This window comes from Maniola hyperantus, chromosome 24 (genome assembly GCF_902806685.2).
Source record: "Maniola hyperantus chromosome 24, iAphHyp1.2, whole genome shotgun sequence".
In the NCBI taxonomy this organism is placed as follows: domain Eukaryota; kingdom Metazoa; phylum Arthropoda; class Insecta; order Lepidoptera; family Nymphalidae; genus Maniola; species Maniola hyperantus.
Window position 1 is genome coordinate 8,667,150 of NC_048559.1, and position 26,865 is coordinate 8,694,014.

Consider the following 26,865-nt stretch of genomic DNA (forward strand, 5'->3'; position numbering starts at 1 on the left):
ACGAAACTTGACATTTGTTGCCTCTGTACCATAACAATGCTCGGCCTGTAAAAAGATGAAATGCAGAAACAAATAATTTTCCATCTGAAACGCCATAAGATCTTTTATATTCCTCAACGCGTTCGATGAAACTGCGCGGATCACCCTGTCCGTTGAAATTTAACTTCCACTTGGCAACATTTTTATCACCAGTGCAGTCAACGGCGGTACTCTCGGAATCCAGTGATTCGTCGTGAGACGACTCATTGTCAGCATCTAATCTGGAAATCAAACTCTGCAACTTTGTATGTAATTCACTCTTCCTACTTATTAAGCTGAGTTCGGAACACTGTATTCTCAAAATTCTAAAGTACAAATGTGAAGCTAAAGCTTTAGACCTACAGAGGGCATGTCTATCTTTAGTGTCAGAACACTTTTTTAATAAATCTTCTAAGTCTTGAAGTTTTTTAGTAATAACCCCTAACTCACTTTCAGAAGAGAAATCCGTCTCTAAAATTGATTCAGAAGGAATTTCCTGAATTAATTGTTTTAACTGTTTCTTTAAACCTAGCACTGTAGGTGCTGGAGTTTCGGAACGAATGGATACCTCATAACACAATTCGTCCTTCAAAAGTGAATGAAACTGGGCAAAAGTCTGTTCCATTGTGTTAAGTCAAAACACATTTAACAAAATATCGAGCTTGTGTAACTGTCTATGTTTAGCCTTATACTAATTGGTTAAACACAAACACAAAAGAAGTTATTTAAACTATTAAATATACACAAGCAAAATACACAACAAAAACAATATTCTTAAGTCTATCCTAACTATTTCATCAATTATGGTGAGTGAAAAATCAAGTAATGTGGATTCGACAAAATGGATTTGTAAGGGTGGTAAATTGGGCGGAATAGAAATATACCCGGATACGGAATAATCTACCACCTTACAAAGATTAGAGGAAAAAAAAAATAATTTTACTTACTTGATCTATCTACCTAGTAAAGAATAGAAGCTAGCCGTCGACTCCCTTGTAATGTATATGAGGTGTTATAAATGAAATTTGCTAGATGTTAGGCAAAATTGTTTTTAATGTAACTTTTACCGGGGTCGCTTAATACATAGTGATGGCTAATAATGCTTAGTTATTCTAGCTTAATGCCAAGACTTAATTTAGATACATTAGAATGCCTTAGGTAGATAGTACATAAAATCTATGTTTTAAATTTAAGATGCCATTGGCATGGAATAGACAATGACACAGTAAAATTCATAAAATTGTTTCAAAATAAAAGCTCAGTAGTAAAGACAGGGTTCTTACTGTACACATACACTAAGAAGGTTCACTAAACTGTTCCAGGATACAAACATTTGCTTACTTGTAGGTGCGAAGACTGCAATGTAGCTGGACGGCATCGGCCAAGCTCCCAAAACTCGATTTAACTTGATTCTTCACAACCGAAATGTTTCATTACAAAGATTTTCACCAAGTCTTATCCATAGAAATTAAGTTGCCAACGTGAATGTGCAAAAGAAATAAATACGAAAACCGAAAACTAAAAACGGAAACGCAAACGGAAACGCAAACGGAAACCCTATTGAACTCCTGGCCACCAATGGTTTTCAGGAGTCCACCCACAACCCATTATCCTCATTTATTTGGGAAGGTAAAATAACTGGAACATAATTGATGAAACATTGAAATACGTTAGGATGACTAAATTTATAACTATTGTATTTTTCCAGGCGAAGCCATGGGCGAAAAAGAGTGAGATTTTCCTGGAACGAAAAAATTCGTCTTCACATGTTGACTCCAGAAAAATTCTAAATCTCACCAATCGGTGTTGCCAGACGCAACCCGAGTGTGGCCGCTCTCATTTAGTTTGATCATGAAGCCAATTCATTTTTGAATATTTGCGGAACCTAAGGATATATTATAAGAACCGTTTTGTTAATGACTTAACAATAAACAAATGATATTATGGTTTTATTTAATTATTTTGTTTTATTTTTACGACAATTGACAACGAAGCAAACGCCATCTATTGTGGCTCGAATGAACTCTGAACATCGACCCACGCGTAGTTCTGCACCTTGATGCTAGGTGGCACCAACATACTTTGAACAAAATTGATTTTTATTAAAAGCGAAACGCTAGTTAGTAGTTCAAAATTTACAACGTCACAGTAGCGTAAAGTTTTTATTAGTTTCACTGGATATTGTAAGGGGTCAGGGGTCAGTACCTACGTTGCAGTCGGGCAGTCCACTGGCCAGTAGCACGCTGAACGTAGGGTCCTTATTTTAATGGGGTAAGGGGTTTATTACTCACATTACAGCCGCGCAGTCCATCGTCCGTTCGCGTAGGGTATAATATTGCTAGGGTAAGTGGTAGGGGTTGTAAGGAGTTAGGGGTCAGGGGTCAGTACTCACGTTGCAGCCGCGCAGTCCGCCGGCCGGCAGCGTGCTGGAGCGCAGGCCGTAGCCGGGCCGCGGCGGCGCGTGCATGACTACACATTACAACACGCATCACACTACACGAACCCACACGAACACTACACTAACTACACGTAACACGTACGCACTTTCAAAGTACCCTCATTGATGTTACATTTCCAAGCCATCTCTCAGGTCCTTATAATATAACTCGTGTCAGAAGAAAAACAAGAAGCGGTGTTAACCATTCCGTCTCACTCACACACTATACCTGTATATAGTGTGTAGGTGAGAGGGGCCTACCTCACCAGCCAACCTATAATAAAAATTTACACAATACTCATACATGGCTTATACACATTTCTGCTATACATTTGGCAACGTATAATATAAATGTATAAGCTGTGTATAAAGTAACAGTGTGTCAAGTTTTATTAGAAGCGTTTATCAAACACTAAAAATGTTCCATGTAAAAAACCAATTCCTTCGCGTATTACTTTATGTTCTTGCTTCAGATTGTTAGCCATTTTTTATTCCAAGAGGTATCTTTTATCAAGTGCGTAACTGTTACGTTTGTATATTATTATTTAAAACAATGTTAACGTCGATTGGTTTAACTAATAAAATATAATTTTACTCCTTTACATTCTTACTATGTTTTTGTAAATTAATTTATTGCTTGCACACGTGAACATTGCTTAATTATTTAAAAACGACAAAACCACAAATATTTAGATAGCAAATCTTCATTCATTATTTTGTAAATGATTTTTTTTATAAATGATTCCATCAAAATAATGTGGATCCATCTTGTACATGCTTAATTAAATATCATATTGATTTTATAGATCTGCAACCAATAATAAAATTATATGATATACTTCAAATATGTTCATAAATATAATATAAATTACACTTATAATATAATTGCATACCTATATCATAAATCTTAATACATATTATATCAATCTATACAAAATAGTGTAAATTAAAATAAAGTTCATTTGTATAATATTGTAAATGTATATTGTATATTTTTGTATCGTAAAATATTTATTAAGCACATGCGTTTTTCAATCGTATAAAATGCTGTTGTCATTCCGTAATACGCTCTAAATACAACAAATTAAAGTTAATTTTCCAACGAAGCGATATAATATAAATTGGACGAAGACAATTGTTACAAATTCACGCAATACTATGTAAGAAGCTTTAAGCTTAGCACAAACTATGCAACGCAAGTTCACCGCCGAAAAAAATATATTTATTAAATCTCCAATCAAAACTTCTATTCTAAATACGTGTAATATAGCCGGCAGAAAATATTGTCACATCGATGTGTAGAATGAGATTTCGGCTTTGTAGAGCGTTGTCTCTGTCACTATGTGACGTTTTGTCGGTCTCAACGACAAAGACAACGCTCTACAAAACCGCTATCTCTTCAATGTCGATGTATATTATTCTCTGTCGCATACTGTACCGATGACACTACTGAACCGATACTAATAAATTGTTATTAAAACTATTAAATCATAGTTTGCATTGTAATAACATTTTACTGCGGGAGAAAAAAATTAAACAAATGTAATGCCAAGCAAGTCACAAAATATGCTCGTAGCTAGTTAGCTATTAAATTATAAACAACAGTACCAATAAAAAATTATATATTTAAAAAAAAAACTCTAAAATTTTGAAAAGTAACAAATAGGGCTAGCGGCTTGCAAAGCTTATAGCAGCATTAAGCATATCGATATATGGACATTCGAACATGATATGTGGAAGGAAGTGGGAATACACGGCTCACCTCGCGTCGGTATGGAGCGTCCGGACGTTAGTCTAATTGGGGTTCTATTACACTTTGATTACATTTCCACTGATTATATTGTTTAATAAATATTTTTCAAATATTTGAAGCATCTTCAGACACCCCAGATTTTGTGTTGGCAGCTGACTTTTCGCACGTCTGTAAATTGGCTGCCCACTCGGTACGACTTACCGACTCGAATACTGATTGAAATAAGTTTTTTTTTGTATGTTTCGCTGGCAATCCTCCGACATAAGTTGGCTACCAACTTATTGGCCTATCTAAAGATGCTTATAACCAATTTGCTATGTTATTAAAAATGTCTTTCAAATTCAATATATTTTCCCTTTAAAATTCGTTACCTAATGAAAGTGTTTGCCATAATCTTGTGGAATTGTTATTATTAATTATATTTTTTGTATGTAATTATTTACGTAATACAACGTTTGTAACGGCCTACATACACGTTCAAGTCTAACATCTAATTTGCATTATAGTATAACTGGTTTAGAATGGCAAGTGAACATATTTACAGTCAGACGTGTGTAGATTGACTTGAAGTATCATGCAGATGGGACAAAAGATTTGAGCGTGTGTAGAGGCCCATTATAAACTGAGATGATTGAACAAAGCCTAGACTAAATATTTAATGAATTATTACAACAATTAAATATTCAAAATTACGCACGAAATGGAGTAATGATAGTAATGAGGCAAATTAAAAATGCTCTGTTTTTATAATAAAGCTTAAGGGAATTTAGATTACATGGGATAACTCACCATCGTTCAAATGGTACGTAAATACTGTAAGATTCAAACATATTAGTCTATGCTCTGTCCTTAGCATCGCGTTATATTTTATTAAATAACTATGTAAGAATTTCCAAGCAGCCATTAGATGACTAATGGTCAAATTGGTCGGGTAGGGTATGTCAAAATATTTACTTTTCATTTCGACGTCAAACTCGGAAACCTTAGTTTACGAACTGACAGATTGATCGTCTAATAGCGGTTTATATTATCTGTTTGATATCGACATTGTTTGTTATAATTGTCTTTGTATAGGTGCATGTGTTAAGTAATGCATTTTGTTTGACAATGTCGTGATGTGTTAAAAGGCATCATAGCCTACTACACTCCATACTGTAATAGTTATAGTAGTATGATGTTATTTAGTGCAAGAAGTGTTTAAGAGTGGTTTCAGATTAACGTATATATTTACTGCGCGTATTACGCTCCTTATGGTATGCGCGCTTAGACGCTCGCTAGTCGCTACATCTCGCGCTTCAATAAACCGGACGCGCGTATATCAAGAAGAACCAGCAAGAAACTCGGTTGCTCTTTACAAAGATTCAGTTTACAATAATATGCCATGTATCCGCAGTCGCACGCATTGCTAGAGCAAGCTGCGAGTCAAATCCACGCTCTTTTATCAATTACACAAACTTCGATTGTGTAATATCATTTTTACCGGAACATATTTTCAATGGTTTTTTTAACCAGCTTATAAGCGCGTCTACGTGATGTGTATGTGATAAAAGGCATGCATATACGCATGCCTTTTAGGTAAGTAAAGGCCGGACCGCATTACAGCGGCACTGCACGGCGCGGCATAAAGCGTCAAAATTTTATTTCAATCATGTCGTACTAGAGTGGCACTGCATACAGACATAATTCACTATGACTTGACCCCTGCCGTCATGTTGGCACTATTGCCATGTTTGCTTTATTCCTTAGAACTTAGGGTTTATTATTGTGTGATTTGCAATGGTGCCAACATTACGTCAGGGAATAAGTAACAGTGAATGTTCTGTAGAGAATATTTTGACGCGAAGCGCCGCTGTAATGCGGTCCGGCCTTATGTTGCCTTATGTTGTTTGAGTTGTGGGGTGTATAGTGTTCAGTGTAGTGTGTAGTGCTGACACATACCGTTGTAGGAAGGCACGTGGTGGTGGCGGGCCGGCAGCGGCGCCACGTCCAGCGCGCGCGGGTAGTCGAGCGAGCGCGACGGCGACGCGCCCACGGGGGACGAGTAGCGTAGCCTGATACCCGCCTCGCGAGACGCACTTGGTGTCCTGGAGTATCACCATTTTCAGGCTATTAATGTCTCAATTAAAACGCCGTGATGGCCTAGTGGTTAAGACGCCCGACTCGGAAATCGGGGGTTCGATCTCGGACACGCACCTCTTATTTTTCGGAGTTATGTGCGTTTTAAGTAATTAAAAATCACTTGCTTTCACGGTGAAGGAAAACATCGTGAGGAAACCTGCATACATGAAAGTTCTCCATAATGTTCTCATGGGTGTGTGAAGTCTGCTAACCCACACTTGGCCAGCGTGGTAGACTATGGCCAAAACCCTCCTCACTCTGAGTGGAGACCAATGCTCTGTAGTGAGCCAGCGCGGGGTTGATCATGATGATGATGATGATGATGATGAATGCCTCAAATAAAAAGCCGTGACAGCGCCTAGTGGTTGAGCCGTTCGCCTTCTACTCGGATCGGAGGTTCGATCCTGGGCACACACCCTACAACTTTTGTGTTTTTAAATAATTAAATATCGCATAAAACTCCGACCCAAGGTCGGAATAAAGTAAAGAAAATGTATAAGAATTAAAAATGAAGAAATACCTGCTAGCATTTCTAGGGTCTAAGTTTTGTTTCTTCCATTGCTGAAGTTTCTCCCGCTCTTTCACTTCTTTCAAAAATACCTGCAAAATAAAAATAAACATTAACTAAACCACTTGAATTTTTCAATCAATCAATTCTGAGTACAGTACGCGGTCGAAAGTATGTACCTTTAGGAGATAGCAGATTTGTAGAGCGTTGTCCCTGTCGTTGAGACCGACAAAACGTCATATAGGTATACAGACAATAGAGACAACGCTCTACAAAGCAGGAATGTCTGTGTAAATGAGTACTTCTGAGATATGTTTAAAATTTTAAGTCACTAGCTCAACTTTAAAATCAATTATAAAATTTGTAGCACACAGACAAGCAAACAAATCAACAAGAAATCGAGTTAATAAAGACATGCTAATAAAAAAATTACCTGCGCGATACCAGTCTCGATCTTGGACAGTTCCTGTTCCTCTCGTCGCAGCTTGGGGTCGACGTCGCCGTTGAGTCCGTTGACGCGCTCGCCCTCGTCGTCACTGTCGGCCACGCCCTTGTACGTGTCGGACCAGCGCCGCCGACGCTCTGACAATGGAAACAGTCTTTAAATTGACTGAAATAAAATCTATTAAATAATTCATCATCATATATTTTTAACAAAACAAGCCACTTTTAATTTACGTGAGTGGAAGGGGAAAATGGCATTGATGAAAAGCTATAGTAATTTCAGTGTGGCAAAGGGGTACAGTGTAAGGAAGGGGTCAATTGTGGTGACATTGCGCGAATATTACTGTAAGTTTTCAGTGTGGCAAAGGGTATTATTATTACAGTGTGGGAAAAAGATAGTTGCAGCGTTAAAATAGAACACTTTCAGTGTGATAAAGCGGGGTTGTTCCAGTGTGGGAAAGGAGGTACAGTACGCGGCAGAAAATATGGTACATCAGCCTTTAGAATGACATTTCGGCTTTGTAGAGCGTTGTCTCTGTCACTTATACTTATATGACGTTTTGTCGGTCTCCACGACATAGAACACTCTACAAATCCGCTGTCTCCTTGTAAATGTAGATGTACATAATTTTCAGCCGCGTACTGTAATACCACTCACCAGGGTCCGTGTAGGGGTAGGGCGGCGCGGGGAAGTCGTCTCTCTCTATTTTAGACTTGGTGCCGGGCGGAGGCTTGTAGGCCGAGGGGTAGTGAGATAGCTCGATTGGTTCCTGCAAACAGATAGCACTGACGGTACAGAATGTAAGCAGAACGCTAGCAAAAACGAACACAGGTCATAGTACTGATAAGATTTTTGAAACAAAATCTTGTATTTTTTATAAGTTCACAATATTGTATTGCATAAAACGGGTACATCCCCGATTCATTAGGCGATTTTTGACTGCTATATGTCAATAAACCACGAAATAAGCTTAAAATTATTAGTTCACAATATATTGCAAGTAAAACATCCTACTGACACTAAAGGTTAAAAGTCAATGCCGCGTTGTAGACGGAGCATTGACCCGAGTTTTGCACGCACACATTGCGGATTTGATAAATTCTAAATCACTAAAACTATAAGATAAGGCAAATGGTTATTGACATTGGATTGTATTCAGGTAGTATAATAATAACGCTGAGTTTTTTCTAGCGTTTTGGTTACACTCTGTATTCTACAAATCAACGTGATTAAAAACATATGCTTTTTCGCGAGGAAAGTATTGTCGCTAGCGTGGTAGACTATGCCCAAACCCTTCTCATTCTGAGAGTCCCGTATTCAATAGCGATCTGGCGATGGGTTGATGATGATGATGACTAGAAGTTCAAGTGTAACGTGGTTAGTGCACCAGGGCCTCACCTCGTTGTTCATATGCGGAGACTTGGGGCGGGGCGTCTCGGAGCGGATGGAGTCGACGAGCACGCGCATGCCGGGCCGCGACGACGCCTTACTGCCGGCGCGAGAGCTGGCGCGCGTGCTAGCAGACGCTATAAGCAACAAAAAATTCTAATTTAATTTAATCTAAATATATATAAAAGGAAAAAGGTGACTGACTGATCTATCAACGCACAGCTCAAACTACTGGACGGATCGGGCTGAAATTTGGCATGCTAAGAAGGGATTTTTTAAAAATTCAGCCCCCTAGGGGGTAAAATAGAGGTTTGAAATTTGTGTAGTCCACGCGGACGAAGTCGCGAGCATAAGCTAGTTTAATTTATTTGTACACGAAAAATTATGAAAAAAGAGAAAAAAATGGTCACCTCCGAACCATACAACGCCAATAGTCCCAGAAATACTCACATGGCGGCCTGTGGAAGTGTGGCGAGGTGGGCGGCCTGTCGTACGGCTGTACGCATCGCCGCAGCGTGGTCGGCTCGCTCGCTAGGTACGAGTATGTGGTGATGCGATGCGGCGAGCACGTCTCGTCGCGCGAGTCGCGGTACTCACGCAGCGTCAGCCCCGGCGACACTGCTCGGTAGCCGTACTATAATCCATACTAATATTATAAACTTCTGTAGTACAGGAAAGGAGTTATAAGAAGATCTGTAGGAGAACCAGAGTAACCAACATAGCTCAGCGGGTTGCGGAGCTGAAGTGGCAATGGCCATGGCACATAGTTTGAAAAACCAATAGACGTTGGGGCCCCAAGAATGGTGACCTCGCACCGGAAAGCGCAGAGTTGGAAGACCCTCCCACTAGGTGGACAGACGAGATCAAAAAGTCGTCCGACTGAAAGGATGACTGTCTGTTTTCCTTTTCACGCCCATCTGCTTAACTCATTTTGACTAGATTTGGTACAGAGATAGCTTGTATTCCAGAGATAAATATAGGCTACTTTTATCCCGAAAAACCAAAGAGTTCCATTAATCCGCATAAAATCGCTGATACCATCTAGAATGCCGACAAATAACACCTTACAAGTTTTACGAGTATGCTAACTTTATCAGTAAGCAGGACAACAAGAAATAGTATAAGAAATTACAACATTTCCCAAGGGGACCTCATAAGAGCTTCTCTTGAGAATTTATGTACACATATTTTCGATTTCAAACTCGATACAAATTAGAAGATATTTAATTTTTTGCAAAAATTATGTTTTATTTGATTACATTAGGATTGATTTGATTCCAGCTAAAAATAAATCAACCTGAAAATAAAATAAAAACAAAAAGAATGGTCTATCAGGAAATAAAAAATATCATAAAAGAAGAATAAGTAAACTAACTACGATGAAAACCTTCGGATAATATTATTAACAATATAGACTAAACCCATTTTCTACAAGTGTCACGTTAACTTAAAAGAAAAACTGAATGAGTAAATAGCGTAATTTTTTATGTAGCTTAAGTGACGAAAGTGAAAAATGGATTTTGCCTACAGGAGAGAATATGTATAATGTTAAAAAATAAAAAATGCAAAATAATGAACGGACCTTCCTGGTCAAGCTACTGTAGGGGCTGCAGTACGAGCCATTGACGCTGGGCGTGCGCGAGCGCAGCGAGAACTGCCACATGAAAAACAACAAAAAATAAACCAAAAATGTCAAATGCTCTGAAGCTCTAATATAACAAAAGACACTAAAAATATGATTCTAAGCACATGTATTAAAAAACTACAACATTCTCAACTAAATAATAAAATATACAATAATGATGAAACTACGTGGTAATTAAATGAATATATTTTAATCGTATTTTAATAATAAAACATGCTATGGCTTCAGGTAGGAATCCGATGTAATGTCAAACTCTAGTAAATATTTACTCGGCTAAATTAGAAGCTGGACTTAAAAACGGTCTTCATTCCAGCAATAAAGTCTGCTAAAATCCACAAACCTGTAGCTCTGAGGAAGCTCGCTCTAAATCCAGAGGAGCATGGGGCGCAGGCCCACATCGCGGATGCCAAATAGCAGCACCCTGAAGGAACATTTCCTCTCCATCGCCAAAAGGATCTCCGCACTTGCTACAGCGAGCGCACGTCGGGTGGAAGTGATGGTTGTCACCGGCCTATACACAACAAGCGCGAGGTTTACAACTGGTATCCAAGCTATTTTAGCTAGCTTTTCATCTATTTCTCACATGTAATGGCAAACCTACCAAAACCTACTCTGATAATGGAAGAATGTTTGCAGGAGAATATAACGATTAAATTTATTTCACCAGGATTTATAGAAGACAATTGGAAATGTAAGTCCAGATTCTTATCAAAATCAGCGCTCTGTTATAAAATTATTAAAACATGTTTTACTGCGCAATTTATGTTAATTTCTTATCGTCGATTTCTGACATGAAGCGGAATACCTACAAATATCTACTCTGATAATGGAACAATGTTCGCAGGAACACACAATGATCAAGTAGGATTTCCTTTTTCGTATATAACTATCCTCTGACAATAAGTAGTGTCAGAGTATAGGATATTTTAACTGTTTTTGCTCCGAAAAGAGTGCTAACTCACGATGGTTGTGAAATTGGAGGGGTTTGTTTTTGATTGTGGGAACGGTGCTGTATACAGATTTGAGTACTCCTTCGATTTCAAAGGTGTATTACATCTTTTACTTTAGGTCCAACTGGATTTTTAAGACAATTTTACCATAACTAACCAGATAAACTCACCTGCAGCACCTTCCCCGAAATGTACCGCTGACAGTACGCACATCGCACGCCATAGAGACGTTGGTAATCACGCTCACAGTACGGCACGCCTGCGCGCCCCATGTATTCGCCCTGCAGCACCGTACCGCATTCTCCACACGCAAAGCACCACGTGTGCCACTGCCGATCCAAGGCCACTAGGGCCTGTCCTTCCGAAAGTTCTTGTCCGCAACCCGCACATTCTGCACGCAAAATTACACACATAAGTGTACATCAAGACCATGAAACACGATATAGCGTGCACGCACGATATATGAATCTCAAAGTTAATTTTTATAAAAAAAACCACGGTTATATTCGGGTTCTATGAATTTAATCAATAAAAAACTTTTGATAGACTGCTTCATTAAACCACATAGGAAATTATGTCCTATAGCCAAATACTTCATAACGCCAACCAAACCCGTAAAATATCTAAATAGTTGGAACAATCCACAAAGGTATCGAATACCAGAAGCACTATAAAAATAAATTAAAACTGTATTAGCGTATTAGGCTGGTAAGTGCCGGTGTAAGATTTCCACATTGGGGATTTGAGCAGGGTTAAACCGCGCGGGGGGACTGCTTGTTTTTGTTTTCACACTCGATTGACCACGTGTTACAGGGGCCAAATGTCGCGGTGTTTCAATTTGTGTAAAAGGGCTCACAGGCAATAAAAGAAAGGAAAAATAAAGCAATAAAAAGAAAGGTTAACATTTTTGCTGCGTACAGAGTATGCCCAGGGGATGTCGGTTTAGAAAATGATTCTATAGTTAATCTTCTTGCATATCAAAAAATATCTAACTGACTGACATACCACCGTACAGCTCAATCAAATGTTGCATGTAAGTAACTATATTTGTTCTATAAAGTCAAGAGTGAATAGGCGTCATCTTCTAGGCAAACACGCTCCATCTTAGGCTGCACCATCACTTGCCAGGTCTGATTGCACCCAAGCGCTAGTCTATATACCAACATTAAAAAGTCCTCGTTCGGATTTTCAGAAAATCTACCCATGCGAAGACATAGCGGGTCAGTTAGTGATTAATGATGATGATCGAATCCTTTTAGTCCCCCGCAGTAGTCAGTACCCACTCTTTTGAAGTCTGACAAACTCACCATTGGGGTCGGGTTGTCGTTGCTCCCGCTCGTGGTCTGTAGGCGTCGTGGGCGAGTGTGGCGAGTGCGGCGTGGGCGGTGTGAGCGGCGAGGCGGGCGACGGCGGCGAGGCTCGCGTGCGCGTGGTGTGCGCGGTGTGTCGCTGCGGCGCGGCGGTGCAGGACGCGCACACTACCTCGCTACCTGTATATGTCACCTTCTCGCCGGATGGGAATGCGCGTCTGTTGAGAGAGTTAGCTATTATTGAAGTGAAACTTCTTTACCGCTGTCGGGAAACAACGGTGTATCTATGATGTAGAACATATTCCAACCTATCATAAACAAACCTAATGTAAAACGAAGGTAATTGAAATGGAAATGACGTCCTGACATGACATGAGACATGAATAAAGCTTTCCTCCTCTAGGATTTAGTGTAATTTTTTTTGGAGTGCTGATTAAGAAAATATCGTCTGTTTTCAAATCTTGATACTTGAAATCAGAATTGATTATTGCATTGGTAGCATCATTGATTAGAACTACTGAGTACATTGAAAATGCGGGTAGTATAACAAGAATGAAACTAAGATTTGTGGTATGCCCATAACGATATAAACAGATAACGGAGATCAATTCGAAACTCACTTGCATCTCGCGCAAGTGAAGCACTTCTGGTGATACGTGTTCCCGAGCGCCGACACCACCTCGCCCTCCACGTACTGGTTGCACGCCGCGCAACGCGTGCCGAACGCGCGCTGGTAGTCCTGCAAATATTTGCGATTTATAAATATCTGTACAGGCTGGATGAGGAACACTGATGACGTGTGTCATGGCAAGGTCTCAAAAGGTCCTAATTAAAGCGGTTGTTGTAACTCACCTGGGGACAGTAGTAGTGGCCATCTTTGCAGAAGAAGCCGCCCTTGGCGAGCGAGGCGGAGCACGTGCGGCACGTGAAGCACGCCATGTGGAAGTACTTGTCCGACACGCGCAGCACCTCGCCGCTGCACTTGCCGCCGCACGCGCCGCACACCACCTTCCCTGCAACACCAACCACACAACACTTAACAACTCCATTTTAGTAATCATAACACACGTTCTTGACTTGGCCAATTTGAAATCAAAGGACTTGATGAGAAAAACAGGGAATTTTTTTAGACAAAAGAAAATTGGATTTATCTGCCACATTTTTCGTTACACAAATAATTATGACATATACACTACAACTCATACTGCACTGTTCAAGGCTAAAAGAATTTGAAAGAGGTGGCACATCCTGACAGAAAAACTGGTATTGAAGAAACTGCAGAATTCTGATTCTAGTCATCACTGTTATAAAACATCTTTGTACAATGTGGTTGCCTGGAAGAGATCACTTTAGTGATAAGGTCGCCCTTTGTTTTTTAAGTGTATCCTGTATTCTTACTCTCTGTAAATCTATTAACAATAAAGTTATTTTAAATTAAATTAAAGGTACTGTTGAAGAACGCTTGTCAAATGTTTCTGTATAATCTAGAAGACTAATACAAGCAGAACATACAAGCTTCAAGAACTATTCATAGATTCAAATTTTAGTTAGTTTTTCGAAAATAGTAGACTAATCAAATATGAAGCCTTTGATGTATGATTAGTCTACTATTTTCGAAAAACTAACTAAAATTTGATTTTTCGCGGCCGGTTGTATCAAATTTGTAATACCACGAGCGGCGTAACCAACTGTCCATAAACATTATATACAATCAAATCCCGGGTTAGGAAAGCTTTTGGCATCCGTGTTTCTACATTTTAAATGCGGAATGTGCGGTGCCGACGAAAAAAGCATTACATTTATTTATAGGGCATCTTTCTGTAGCAATAGTCCAATACGCATGAATAATTTAACTAGGCCACGTGGCTGCATAGCTTTGCGTCAGATAAGCCGATCAATGGAAATAAGCTCCCAGTCGCTGCGTCCCGCTGCGTACGCGCACCGCGCACGCCCTACTCATATAGCGGACATTATTTTCACACTGCCTAAAACAACCTTAAACCCAGTTTCACTAGCCCTTAAATCCTCTTCAACCTAGTTGCCTGGTAGAGATCGCTTCACAGCGATAAGGCCGCTGATTGTATGTTCTTCTTTTTAACCGACTTCAAAAAAGGAGGAGGTTCTATGTATGTTCCCCGTGTACTCAAAAACGCCTGGACCGATTTTAAAAATTCTTTTTTTGTTTGAAAGGGTATACTTCAAAGTTGGTCCCATTTCAATTTGGTGAAGATCTGATGAACATCTTCGAAGATAGATACTGGAACTCCTCAACGGATAAGAGTAAATTGCTCGCGATCAGTGTAATAGCTTAGTAAACAGTAGATTTTTAACCAGTCATAGCATAATTCCATGGGGCCACTAAAAATTGTGAAATAAAAAATTTTTACAAAAAAAATAAACACCGACTTCGTTACATAAACACTAAAAATTGAAAAATAATTTAATTTATTACCGAATATATTATGTATACAAGAGTTAATATAGTTCCATAATAATATTTTTTGGGGTCGGTGCCAATGAGGTGCCATTGTGGAGTCTCATAAAAATATGAAGTCTAGACGATTCGCGCAGCTAAAGCTAATTGGCACCGGCACCAAAAAGTATTATTATGGAACTATATTAACTCTTGTATACATAATATATTCGGTAATAAATTAAATTATTTTTCAATTTTTAGTGTTTATGTAACGAAGTCGGTATTTATTTTTTTTGTAAAAAATTTTTTACATGTTTCTTTTTGTGTCTTTTCTTTTTGGTGTACAATAAAGATTATTAAACTAAACTTAACTAAACAAGTAATATAATGTTTTCAATGTACGTGAGTTTCTTTATCCAACGATGATTTCTACATGCCTGAATAGATTTGGTGTATGGTTTGGTGTATGTTGGTTTAGATGTATGGCGTATCGTTAGATTCCTTACATCCCGAGTGATGCTTATCCATACTGGCTTTTGACGAAATTTGGAACAGAGATAGCTTACATCTCGGGGAAGGACGTAAGCTACTTTTTATCCCGGAAAATCAAAGAGTTCCCACGGGATTTTTAAAAACCTTCCACGAAGTCGCGGGTAGGTATCATCTAGTACATTTTTTTTTGAATAATATAACAGTGTAAATAATCTATCTATATATATAAAAGTAAAAGGTGACTGACTGACTGACTGACTGACTGAATGACTGACTGACTGATCTATCAACGCACAGCTCAAACTACTGGACGGATCGGGCTGAAATTTGGCATGCAGATAGCTATTATATGACGTAGGCATCCGCTAAGAAAGGATTTTTGAAAATTCAACTCCTAAGGGGGTGAAATAGGGTTTTGAAATTTTGTAGTCCACGCGGACGAAGTCGCGAGCATAAGCTAGTAGTGTAATATAAGTGTAATAATACTTACACTATAATTTTTTTGGAAAAATAAATCAATATGGCGCCTTTTCAACTGTGAAGATTTTTACTTTTTAGTTAGTTTTCTGGCAGAGCAGTCGTGTTTTTAATTTTTTTAATCACGACAGTGCAGTGTTAAGTTACCAGTCGTAGAGTTAAGAATATAAGTTTGAATAATAGAATGAATAATATGTTATCGGTAGAAAAACTGTGCTATTTAAAGAAGATGATTAGATACAGTTAATAAGGAAACTTTTTTTCTTTGTACAGAATTCCAAAGGAAGCAAATAATTTTGTCCATCACGACGGTTCGTGCAGGGTCGAGCCCGCTTCGTCCTCACGAGCGCTTCGCTCGCAACAAGGCCGCCCCACGATACTCACGACCAGCCGAGATGAGACTGCACATTTTTTTTACATTTATAGACAAGCGCTTGGCTGCAATCAGACGTGCTGGCAAGCGATGCCTGCATTTACCTTATTATTGTAAGTAGCTGATAGTTTATGATTCCGTGGCGTCACCCGGTTCAGGGTACCTGCTATCTGAAAATCAGCGCTGTATGTTCTTGTGCATCAAGGCTGAGCTGGGACCCTTTTACGGGTTGTGCCAAATTTCAGCCCGATCCGTCCAGTAGTTTGAGCTGTGCATTGGTATATCAGTCAGTCAGTCACCTTTTCCTTTTATATATATTTAGACTAGCTTATGCTCGCGACTTCATCCACGTGGACCACACAAATTTCGAACCCCTGTTTTACTCCCTTAGGGGTTGAATTTCCAAAAATGAGTGATCAATATTGAGTCATTGAAATAATGAATCTTATAGCACAAGTAAAGAGAAAAATCCGAAAACCGTGAATTTGTGGTAACATCACAAAAAGTGTTATTTCTTGTACGATGGTTCGGAACCCTTCGTGTGCAAGTCCGACTCGCACTTGACTGGTTTTCATCAAGCAGCGTGTTTGTTATTTAACATCTGCGGCGAATAAATAGGATTAGTGTCACTCGTGCGAGCTTGCGTAAATGGCGGCATTTCCATGAGCCTTTGAGATGTCTATCACACGCCACGTGCTCCATCGCGTATTAAATTACAATCTGACTGTTATATGTATATATAGGTACTAGCGACCCGCCCCGGCTTTGCATGGGTGCAGTGTAAGATACTAATGTGGTGTCAGTGAGATTTCAATTTTCCTAGGGATCTCTAATTTTTTGAAACTTAAACTATACCTATAAACCTTCCTCTTGAATCACTCTATCTATTGGTGAAAACCGCATTAAAATCCGTTGCGTAGTTTAAAAGATCTACGCGTTCATACATACAGACAGCGGGAAGCTACTTTATTTTATACTATGTAATAAAGAGTAAAGATATCGCAGGTATATTGTCAAAGCCGTAATATTACAATTAAACGGTAGATTGTCGATTGACTTCATTTCTTACAATTTAACGGCTTAGTTTTAGTGATGTTGTAATGTCACGGGGTCATTAACTTGGCTAATATTCTTTTTTTTTAACTTTTTTAAACTGCTTTTAGCCCGACCTGGGAATCGAACTCAGGACCTCGTTATCCGCCTTCGAACATGCTAACGAGGCAGTTCCAGCCTATAATAATATTCATGTTTATCAACACATTATACAATCAGTAATTCATGTTCACCTGCCATACAAGTGAGCATGGATTAAAGTTTTTTCTGTAGTATGAATCACCCGCCACGTGAGACAGGTTTTTGTTTCTGGTTTCGTTTTTGTCGGCACACGATTGCCAAAGCGCGTGATCGATGAACCTCCAACTCCCCGGGCCACGGCTTTTCTACGACCAACAGCTTAAGGCAATGGTCCGACCGCCGGCGAGAAAATGACTAACTATCTATCGGCGATTTTCTCTCTCAAAAAACGTACAATAAATGTACATTCCGTGTAAACGAAAGAGATGCATATATCAATTTATTAGAAGAAAAAAGACATAAGAATTTTATGTCTTTTTTCTTGTACCTTTATTTGTATTTAAATTTATTATTAATCATCTAGTTAGTGTAAGTGGCACTGCCGTTCTAATTAGATATAAAATAAATAAAATAAAATAAATAAATAAATCAAAAGTTGCTCTCTGACTGAAAAAAGTTTTTTTTTGTTTTTTTTTTTTTGATACAAGTTAGCCCTTGACTGCAATCTCACCTGGTGGTAAGTGATGATGCAGTCTAAGATGGAAACGGGCTAACCTGGAAGGAATATGGCAGTTTTTATTAAACCCATGCCCCTTTGGTTTCTACTCGGCATCGTACCGGAACGCTAAATCGTTTGGCGGCACGGCTTCGCCGGTAGGGTGGTAACTAGCCTCCCACCAGACCAGACCAGAAATTTATAAATTATAAAATTCCAAACCCCTGCCAGGAATCAAACCCGCGACCGCGCGCCAGGGAGGTCGTTGAGGAAGGTTTGTTGGCCACAGCTCCTGTCGCATCGCGCTTAGCTGTCGCTAGTGATCCAAGGCAATGGCCCCACGGTACAAATCAGTATTATGATTTAATAGCGTATAATGGCATATCGAATTCCCCGTACTTTGCTTCTCATCGTAAATCTTTACGAGTACGGATATAGTCATTTGTGCAATCGTAAAATTTTATTCGAAATGTAGCTCATAGCTCGATGAAACGGGAGTTCTATTTTTTGCTATTAACAGAACCAGATAGTTTATCTGTTAAAATATGAGTTTAAACGTATCTTCTCCTTCCTTACCTTATCCCACGCTATATGGGGTCGGCACAACATGTCTTCTTCTTCCACTCACTTCTGTCATCCGTCAACGTATTATCCCCCCCTTTTTCACGCATATCCTCTTTCACGCAATCCATCCACCTTTTCTTTGCTCGTCCTCTCCTCCTTTTACCTTCCACATGCATACTTTACATTCTTCTAGTGACATGGCTTATCAGTCAGGAGTCAGGCTCGCGCAATGAGGGTTCCGTACTACAGTCGTATTTTTTCGAAATTTTGCACGATAATTCAAAAACTATGACGCATAAAAATAAATAAAAATCTGTTTTAGAATGTACAGGTAAACCCTTTCGTATGATACCCCACTTGATATAGTTATCTTACTTTGAAAATTGAAAATACTAATTATTAGTTCATGACCACAATTTAATTTTTTGTGTGTGATCTAACCCTAAATTCACGGTTTTCACATTTTTTCCCAAATGTCAGCTATAAGATCTACCTACCTGCCAAATTTCATGATTCTAGGTCAACGGGAAGTACCCTGTAGGTTTCTTGACAGACAGACGGACAGACAGACAGACAGACAGACAGACAGACAGACAGACAGACAGACAGACAGACAGACAGACAGACAGACAGACGGACAGACAGACACAACAAAGTGATCCTATAAGGGTTCCGTTTTTCCTTTTGAGGTACGGAACCCTAAAAACCGACCAAGTGCGAGTCGACTTATGCACAGAGTGTTTCTTACCACTTATAACCTACACATTTTTTTTTTAAATAATCGATACTTACAAATATTGTAAATTCGAAAGTGCGTTTGCATGTTTGTTTGCCCTTCCGTCACGCCCTAACTAAGCAACCAATCGGCTTCCAAAACCAACCAAAACCAAAACTTTTTGGCATAGAGATAGTTGTAAGGACAGGGAGTAACATAGGCTCCTGGTTGTCCCGGAAAATCAAAGAGTTCCCACGTGATTTTTAAAAACCTGAATCCACGCGGACGATGTCGCGGGTATCAGCTACTCATAGACATGTTATACCTAAAAGCACATAGGTATGTATATTCACGGAGTTCAGAATCAGCTTAGCTTATTACTACTAGCAGAGATAATTTATTTACTTGTAATAAATTATCTCTATATAAATTTGTTAGTGATTCTCTCAAATTGATATAGTTTTAGGTTTAATTATGTAGTTTGATTTTAATTTAGTTTGTAACGATGGGGCTGGCATATAGATTATCTGTAAAAGCCCCTTACAAAATAACGGATTAAAAAAAAAAAAAAAACTCTGCTACTTGGTAGGTTTACCATTGTCATAATATTATGGTGCACATGCTGACTCATCAGGCCTGTCTTAGATATCGTATTAGGATTAGGGTAAACAGTTATAAGATTACTAACTTCAGTTTTTTTTAAGGTGTGTGTTTCTCCATAAACGTGACACTGGCGAAACACTCTGTGCCCAGCTGGCACACCTAAAAGCCAATAATTGGGAATTGAATTGAAGGTGTGCGTTTATTACTAACAAAAATTTTATGATCTCGATATGGTCGATTTCCCTAAATGATTTTAATTTTTTTTATACTCCAACCCGCAAAGGTACCAAGTAAAGGTAAGTATAGTTCATACAAAATGACTTCTCACGCGCCATTTTATATCTATGTGTCAACTGTCATGTCAAAAGTACGGTTCACCTTTAACATAAGGACTAAAATCGTACTTTTGACGGGACAGTTGATAGTTAAAATGGCGCGTGAGAACGCATTACACAAAACAAGGCCTAAGTCCTAGCCCACAGGCTCGCGCGAGGCACGCGTCGTGTGGAATGCGAGCTGGCTCTGAGCCAAGATCCTCCATTCTATATATACAAAATTCCTTCTTTCTGTCTGCGGCCTAGTAGCTAATACACGTATAGGTCCGGGATCCCCTTTAAGTACCGATAAAACTGACGCCATCATAATATTACGCCTTGTAGACATCTGTTACCAAAAAATTAATGGTCCTGTTAAAAGATCCGAATGACTAAATGACACTTCGAGTTCCTTTTTTTGATTCATACAATTCCTTCTATTGATTTTCAAATCACAGCGGTTCTCTAATTTTTATATTACCTACACTAGGTTATGCTCGCGACTTCGTCCGCGTGGACTACAGAAATTTCAAATCCCTATTTCACCTCCTTAGGGGTTGAATTTTCAAAAAACCTTTCTTAGCGGATGTCTACGACATAATAGCTATCTGCATGCAAAATTTCAGCCCGATCCATCCAGTATTTTGAGCTGTGCGTTGACAGATCAGTCAGTCAGTCAGTCAACCAGTCAATCAGTCACCTTTTCCTTTCCTATATTTAGACTAGCTAATGCCCGCGAATTTGTTTTTGAAAATCCCGTGGGAACTCTTTGATTTTCCGGGATAACAAGTAGCCTATGTTACTCTCCAGGTCTTTAGCTATATCCAAGCAAAAAATCACGTGATCCGTTGCTCCGTTGCGACGTGATTGAAGGACAAACCAACAAATCAATGAACCAACAAACAAACACACTTTCGCATTTATAATATGGGTCGTGAATAATATGGGCCTACCCTCGCTTGAGTGGGATTTCTGGAATTCCATTCTTAGTGAGAGTCTAACATTGGTATTCAGTCAAACAGAGGCTTCTTTAGGGCACCATTCAGACCACATGTGTCATCAATATCAATACTTATAATAAAACTGTAACAGGTCAAATTCTGTACATTGAAGATATTTTGAAAATTTTTTTTCGAGGGCACTCTATAATCGATACTGAACACAAAACTTTAATTTTTTTCATTTTTGTCTGTCTGTCTGTCTATCTGTCTGTATGTCTGTCTGTCTGTCTGTATCACGGCCGCGCATCACGCTGAAACTACTGAATGGATTCCATTGAAACTTGGTACGATTTGAGGTCATACTATGAGGAAGAATATAGGATACTTTTTATCCCGAAATTCAGCATGGTTCCCGTAGGAGAGGGGATGAAAGTTAAAATGTATACTGAGTTGTAATTCATTAACGCGTAGTCCGATTTCATTCATTCTTTTTTTGTTAGAAAGGGGATATTTTAAAAATTGTTCCGTAAATATTTCAAGGTAATCGGTTTTTAACCGACTGTCAAAAATGAGGTAGGTGGTTCTTTTTTCTACATCGATTTTTTCGAGGTTTCTGGACCGATTTGCAATAATTTTTTTAAAATCAACAAAAAAAGTTTTCGTGGTGGTCACATAAAAAATTCTGGATTCAACTCCTTAATCCTGATGCTGCAGGGTTACTGCCCGCCTGAGTTATCAAGATTCAGGAAGTGTTCATAGTGAATTCATATTGTAGGTACCAAGCAACGACTTTATTCTCAGACTTCAAGTCTCAACTCCTCAACCCTGATGATGTAGGGTACAGCACTCCTAAACTATAATGTTTCAGGAACTGCGGATGATGCAAAATTATTTTAGGTACCAAGCATAGGCTACATCATTGAACTTCTGATCCTAACTCCTCAATCCTGATGCTGCAAAGTACTGAAGTCCTAAATCGTGGGGATTTTAGAATTTCTGATAGTGAATTGATATTTTAAAAAAAATTAAAAAATTTGAATCGACTGTTAGGCGAAACGAAGTTCGCAGGGTCAGCTAGTATTTGAATATGGGGCTTCATTGCATATATAGGTTGACCTTTATGCATTGCATATGCAATGAAGCCCCTATCTTGGCTTTGGATTCCAGTGTTAGTCCATCGACAGTTGGTATTCGGGGCACCCCTAGAGCAACGTCATTAAGTCAGCGTTGTCGCAAGTCGCAATAAAATGTAACGAGGCCCCAAGGGGCTTCATTGTGCGATGTTACGCGACCCCTTGGGCCTCAGGGGCTAGTCGCGATTGCGACAGACTTTGTGAATTTATAGTTTCGCGACTGCCTTTCTTTGCTGCGCCTCAAACAACACGTATAGTCCGTACCAAATGACTTCTAACGTGTCATTTTAACTCTATGGGTCAATTGTCATATTAAAAGTACGATTAAAACCGTACCGAATCGGACCGAATTCGAATATCGATGAAACTGGATAAGTTTAACCTTATTTCATACTAGATGAGGCCCGCGACTTCGTCCACGTGGATTTAGGATTCTAAAAATCCCGTGGGAACTCTTTGAATTTCCGGGATAAAAAGTAGCCTATGTCCTTCCCCGGGATGCAAGCTATCTCTGTACCAAATTTCGTTGAAATCGGTTGAACGGCTGGGCCGTGAAAGGCTAGCAGACAGACAGACAGACAGACACACTTTCGCATTTATAATATTAGTATGGAATTTTTAAAGAGCTTAATCCACGCGGACTAAGTCGCGGGTACTGGAAAATAATAATAATAGAGCTGCGTGCCCGGGATCGAACTCACGACCTACTGAATAGGAGGCGGACGTCTTAACCACCAGGCTCTCACCGCTTGTAACAGTATTTGGTACTAATTAGTAAAACATTGGTTTGGGATGGTCAGCTAATTATGAGCTCATGTTAACACAATGGGTCGATGAGATCGCGATATCGATTGCAATGCTATTAGCTGTTATTGTACTATTCCGAACTATCAAATAACAATACGAGCATAGTACGCGACAGGCCGAGATGGCAATTGGAAAGGAAACGCCCCGCATACCCACACAGCCCCCGCGCTAGCAAGATGCGAGCGAGCGCGGAGTGACATGCGGGTGTGCAGGGTGGTCCCCCCGTTTCATACCCCGATTGCCATGTCAACCTGTCGCAGACTATAGGTACGTAATTAAAGCTATTGTACAATTTAATTGGAGTCTGGCGTTCCTAGATGATTCATCTAATGGTATAGTCTCTAAAGCTTGAAGCAGACAAAACCATACTATGTAGTATTACAAAAGTGTGAATGGCTGTCTGCTAGCTTTTCATGGCCCACCCGGTTTATTTTTTATTAAAAAAACCGGGTGGTGTTAAAAAAACCGTTAACAAATTTTGGAACAAGGATAGCTTGAATTCCGGAAAAGGACATTCTTTAACCCACTTTTGTCCCGGAAAATTAAAGTTTCCACAAGATTTTTAAAAAAGCAAACTTAAAATCAAAACAAGCAAAACAAAATAATCAAATCTCTAAACTTCAGGATGTCAATTGGACCTAACACGAAGCTTGCCGTGAGTGAAAAAAATCGCTCTTCATAGAATAATTACACGGAGTCAGTTTAGTATGAGATTCTACAATCTCACCAAAACGTTGATAGAATTCGAGTTTTGAAACACAATTACGTCAGAGCAAATGTACCTGAAGAAATAGAAACAGAAAGATTTTTATATTCGAACAGTTTTCACAAGCACTTTTTATTCGTCAAATTAATCTACCACCTTAGAAAAAAGTCCTTGATTGAAGTATGTCAAAATTTTTGAACAATGCTTAAATTTTAAGGTAATACTTTGGTAAGATTCCTTATACGCATTGTTAAGGTTTTTAAATAAATAAATGGTTATGATTATTATTATGATTTTGATTGGAATGCTCTTTCGCGATCTATGTTTCCTACCAATTACAATCTTTGAGACAAGAGTGATTAGGCATCTTCTTGGTAATCGCGTCCCATCTTAGGCCACACTTCCACATCCAATTTCCATGTGATTGTGATAAAGCGTGTAGCCTATAGTGAATAAAAAAAAAGTAAAATCTCATACTAAGCCCACTGGTCCAGTCGGCCCCAAAATGACAAATTGACGGCATCAAGCGACTGCGACACTGATTGCTCTGTGAATGTCTCTTGCGAATCGCTATTCATTTTTTACCGAGCTTTTTTGTCATTGCCATCACAAAGTATTACAACATAGTTTAGAAATCATACAGTTTGGAAACGGACATTTTTTTTACCTATTACCTACTAATAGCCGGACATCCCCCGATCGCCAAGCTTACGCAGTTGGTTAGCATAAAAGTTGGCCCACGCTCGTTCGGTACCCTCAATCCGCACATTGTCTTGATTATGTGACTTTTGAGTCCACCAATCACAACTAAGCATTCTCCCCTGTCCCCCGCCAAATTTTTACGATTTTGTTATTATGCAAAACCTTGTGCATGCGTACCTACTCTTGAGGTTGAATTCTGTGTGGTTTTAGTAGACGGAGCTCAAAAAGCCCTCACGGTCAGCGCTCTTTGGAGTTATTTCCAAACTGTATGGTTGCTAAACTATGATTCCAATGTCCAAGAACACGGAACACAGTTCACACAACAGTAATTAGATCGTGAAATCTACAAATAGCTTTATACTTGTGTTGGTAATCGAAAAGATAACATTCATGTAACTGATACAGACGCCGTAAAAACTAGTTTCATCTGTGTGGCTTCGGATGCAACGGTTGTTTAACGACTGTACATAATACATATACAGCCTACAAGTTACAACTAATCTACAAACATGAGATTAGTGGCGTTACAATCGATATCTTTACGATATAATATGTTATGTTGTTAGAAATTAAATTAGCCTAAATGTCCCTCAGAGAGACACCCAACATAGCCCGCTCCATAGCACGCTGAGCGACTTTGAACTTGTGGACGAGGCCAACTGTCAGTGTCCACGTCGCTACATCGTTTTGACTACGGAACCCTAAAAATATGAGATCGCAGCATCTGCGGATCGCAGCCTATAACAAATTAAAGCAGTAAAAGCTTTCGTACAATCCCATTTCAACATTACAAAAAAATGAAACACGCGATGAAAGCACATTCACTTTCTGCGCCAGCGATAGTGCGCTACAGTAATTAGTGATTTGTAAAGGTCGGCGCGCACCGGCGGAGGCGTCGATGTGTTGTGAAAAGTCGTGAGATGGCTATCAGGCGGGACAATTAACGCGTCAGGCGCTAAGAGTTACTGTTAAACTGATTAACGCGGAACTTTATTATGCCACTTTCACCGGCTCGCACTGAAACACCTTCTCTTATACAATAAATCATGTTGTATACAGCCTGAGACTGATAGCCTAAATAGATATGCCACGAAAGAAAAAAAATGCCAAGTGCATGATTTTTGTATTCAATGGTAGTTTAATTTTTTTATATTTATTACAAGTCCTGCAAATTGCTATTGTGCTGGAACCATGTCTCATTAACATCGAAATGACGTCATTTTGACGCCATTTGACGTATATTTAAGTAAAAATATAGTGCAGACGTCACTAAAATGGCGGCCGCACGCTATAGCAATTTGCGGGACTTATACAGGAGAATCGGCCCCACTATTAGCGGTCAATCAAAATTTTCTAAAGCATTCATAAACTAAAATAATTAATTATCATCGTCAAATGTTCTAGATTCGTTGGACGTCCGTAACCGCACGTCAAACTAGTCTATTTGCTCTACAACACGACAATACACATTAGCCCGTCCACTCAGCGTCGCAGGCTGTAATGAAAGCAATCATTCATCATCATCATCATCAGGCAGGAGAAATCGCGCGACAAATTGTAGTGTCAATCACTCTAATCATAGCCAGACACTTGCCTTTATAGACGCCACAGTATTTAGCCGACTGACCTGTACAGTTAGTACAAGATTGAACAATGCATTTATCGTTTATCGTTTCGTTTACTCCTCACGGTCAATGTTTACGTGTTGTCCGGCAGTATGAGTTGGCCATAACAGTCAGTATTGGACTCATCGAGTAAAAGAAATAGTAAACGTGATGGTCCAACTCTCGCCACAATTTGTCTCTCTTACACGTTCGCAAAAAAAGGGGGACAGATATACGCTGCCATTTTGTTGAGTTTGGCATTTATTATTTCGTTTATTGACGTTTTTGACAGATTGACAATGACAGATTGACAGCGTGACAATGACAAACAAGTGACAGTCCACCACTTAGTCTATGGTGTGTGTGTCTATGGTAATTTGTCTAAGATCACTAAAAACCTCAAGAAACTTGTGTCCAGAGCCAAATTTTCATCAGATTAAAAAAAAAGTTACCGCTTTCTAGTCTGTTACTCTGTCATTGTCAGTAAAAAAATAAATCAAAACAAACCAACGAAACCAACATAACCTTTTATCATAACTGAAACTGAGAGTTGAGACTGAAACAAACGGAACAATCGCTTTAGTTTTAACTAGAAAACTGAAGTTTTACTGATTATTAGGTATATATTATTGTACGTAATACAACTTTGTAGAAAC

The 26,865-nt window shown here is 39.1% G+C and overlaps 1 protein-coding gene across 10 annotated transcripts in view; it reads right to left on the minus strand.

Annotated features, from left to right (window-relative positions):
• Unc-115a (Uncoordinated 115a) overlaps positions 1 to 26,865 on the minus strand; it is a 112,235-nt gene that overhangs the window by 11,763 nt on the left and 73,607 nt on the right. For 3 of the 10 annotated variants that reach the window (XM_069506862.1, XM_069506856.1, XM_069506858.1), the window contains exons 2-14: positions 13,426 to 13,586; positions 13,194 to 13,312; positions 12,571 to 12,791; positions 11,434 to 11,654; positions 10,654 to 10,824; positions 10,251 to 10,322; positions 9,119 to 9,302; positions 8,678 to 8,805; positions 7,937 to 8,048; positions 7,268 to 7,416; positions 6,847 to 6,926; positions 6,147 to 6,292; positions 4,998 to 5,021 (exon numbers count right to left, since the gene is read on the minus strand). In XM_069506862.1, the coding sequence (XP_069362963.1) occupies positions 4,998 to 5,021; positions 6,147 to 6,292; positions 6,847 to 6,926; positions 7,268 to 7,416; positions 7,937 to 8,048; positions 8,678 to 8,805; positions 9,119 to 9,302; positions 10,251 to 10,322; positions 10,654 to 10,824; positions 11,434 to 11,654; positions 12,571 to 12,791; positions 13,194 to 13,312; positions 13,426 to 13,586 (1,788 nt within the window). Of the gene's footprint in view, positions 1 to 2,410; positions 2,488 to 4,997; positions 5,022 to 6,146; positions 6,293 to 6,846; positions 6,927 to 7,267; positions 7,417 to 7,936; positions 8,049 to 8,677; positions 8,806 to 9,118; positions 9,303 to 10,250; positions 10,323 to 10,653; positions 10,825 to 11,433; positions 11,655 to 12,570; positions 12,792 to 13,193; positions 13,313 to 13,425; positions 13,587 to 26,865 lie in introns of all 10 variants that reach the window. The other 7 variants (XM_069506857.1, XM_034981451.2, XM_069506860.1 and 4 more) reach the window with 4 other exon arrangements.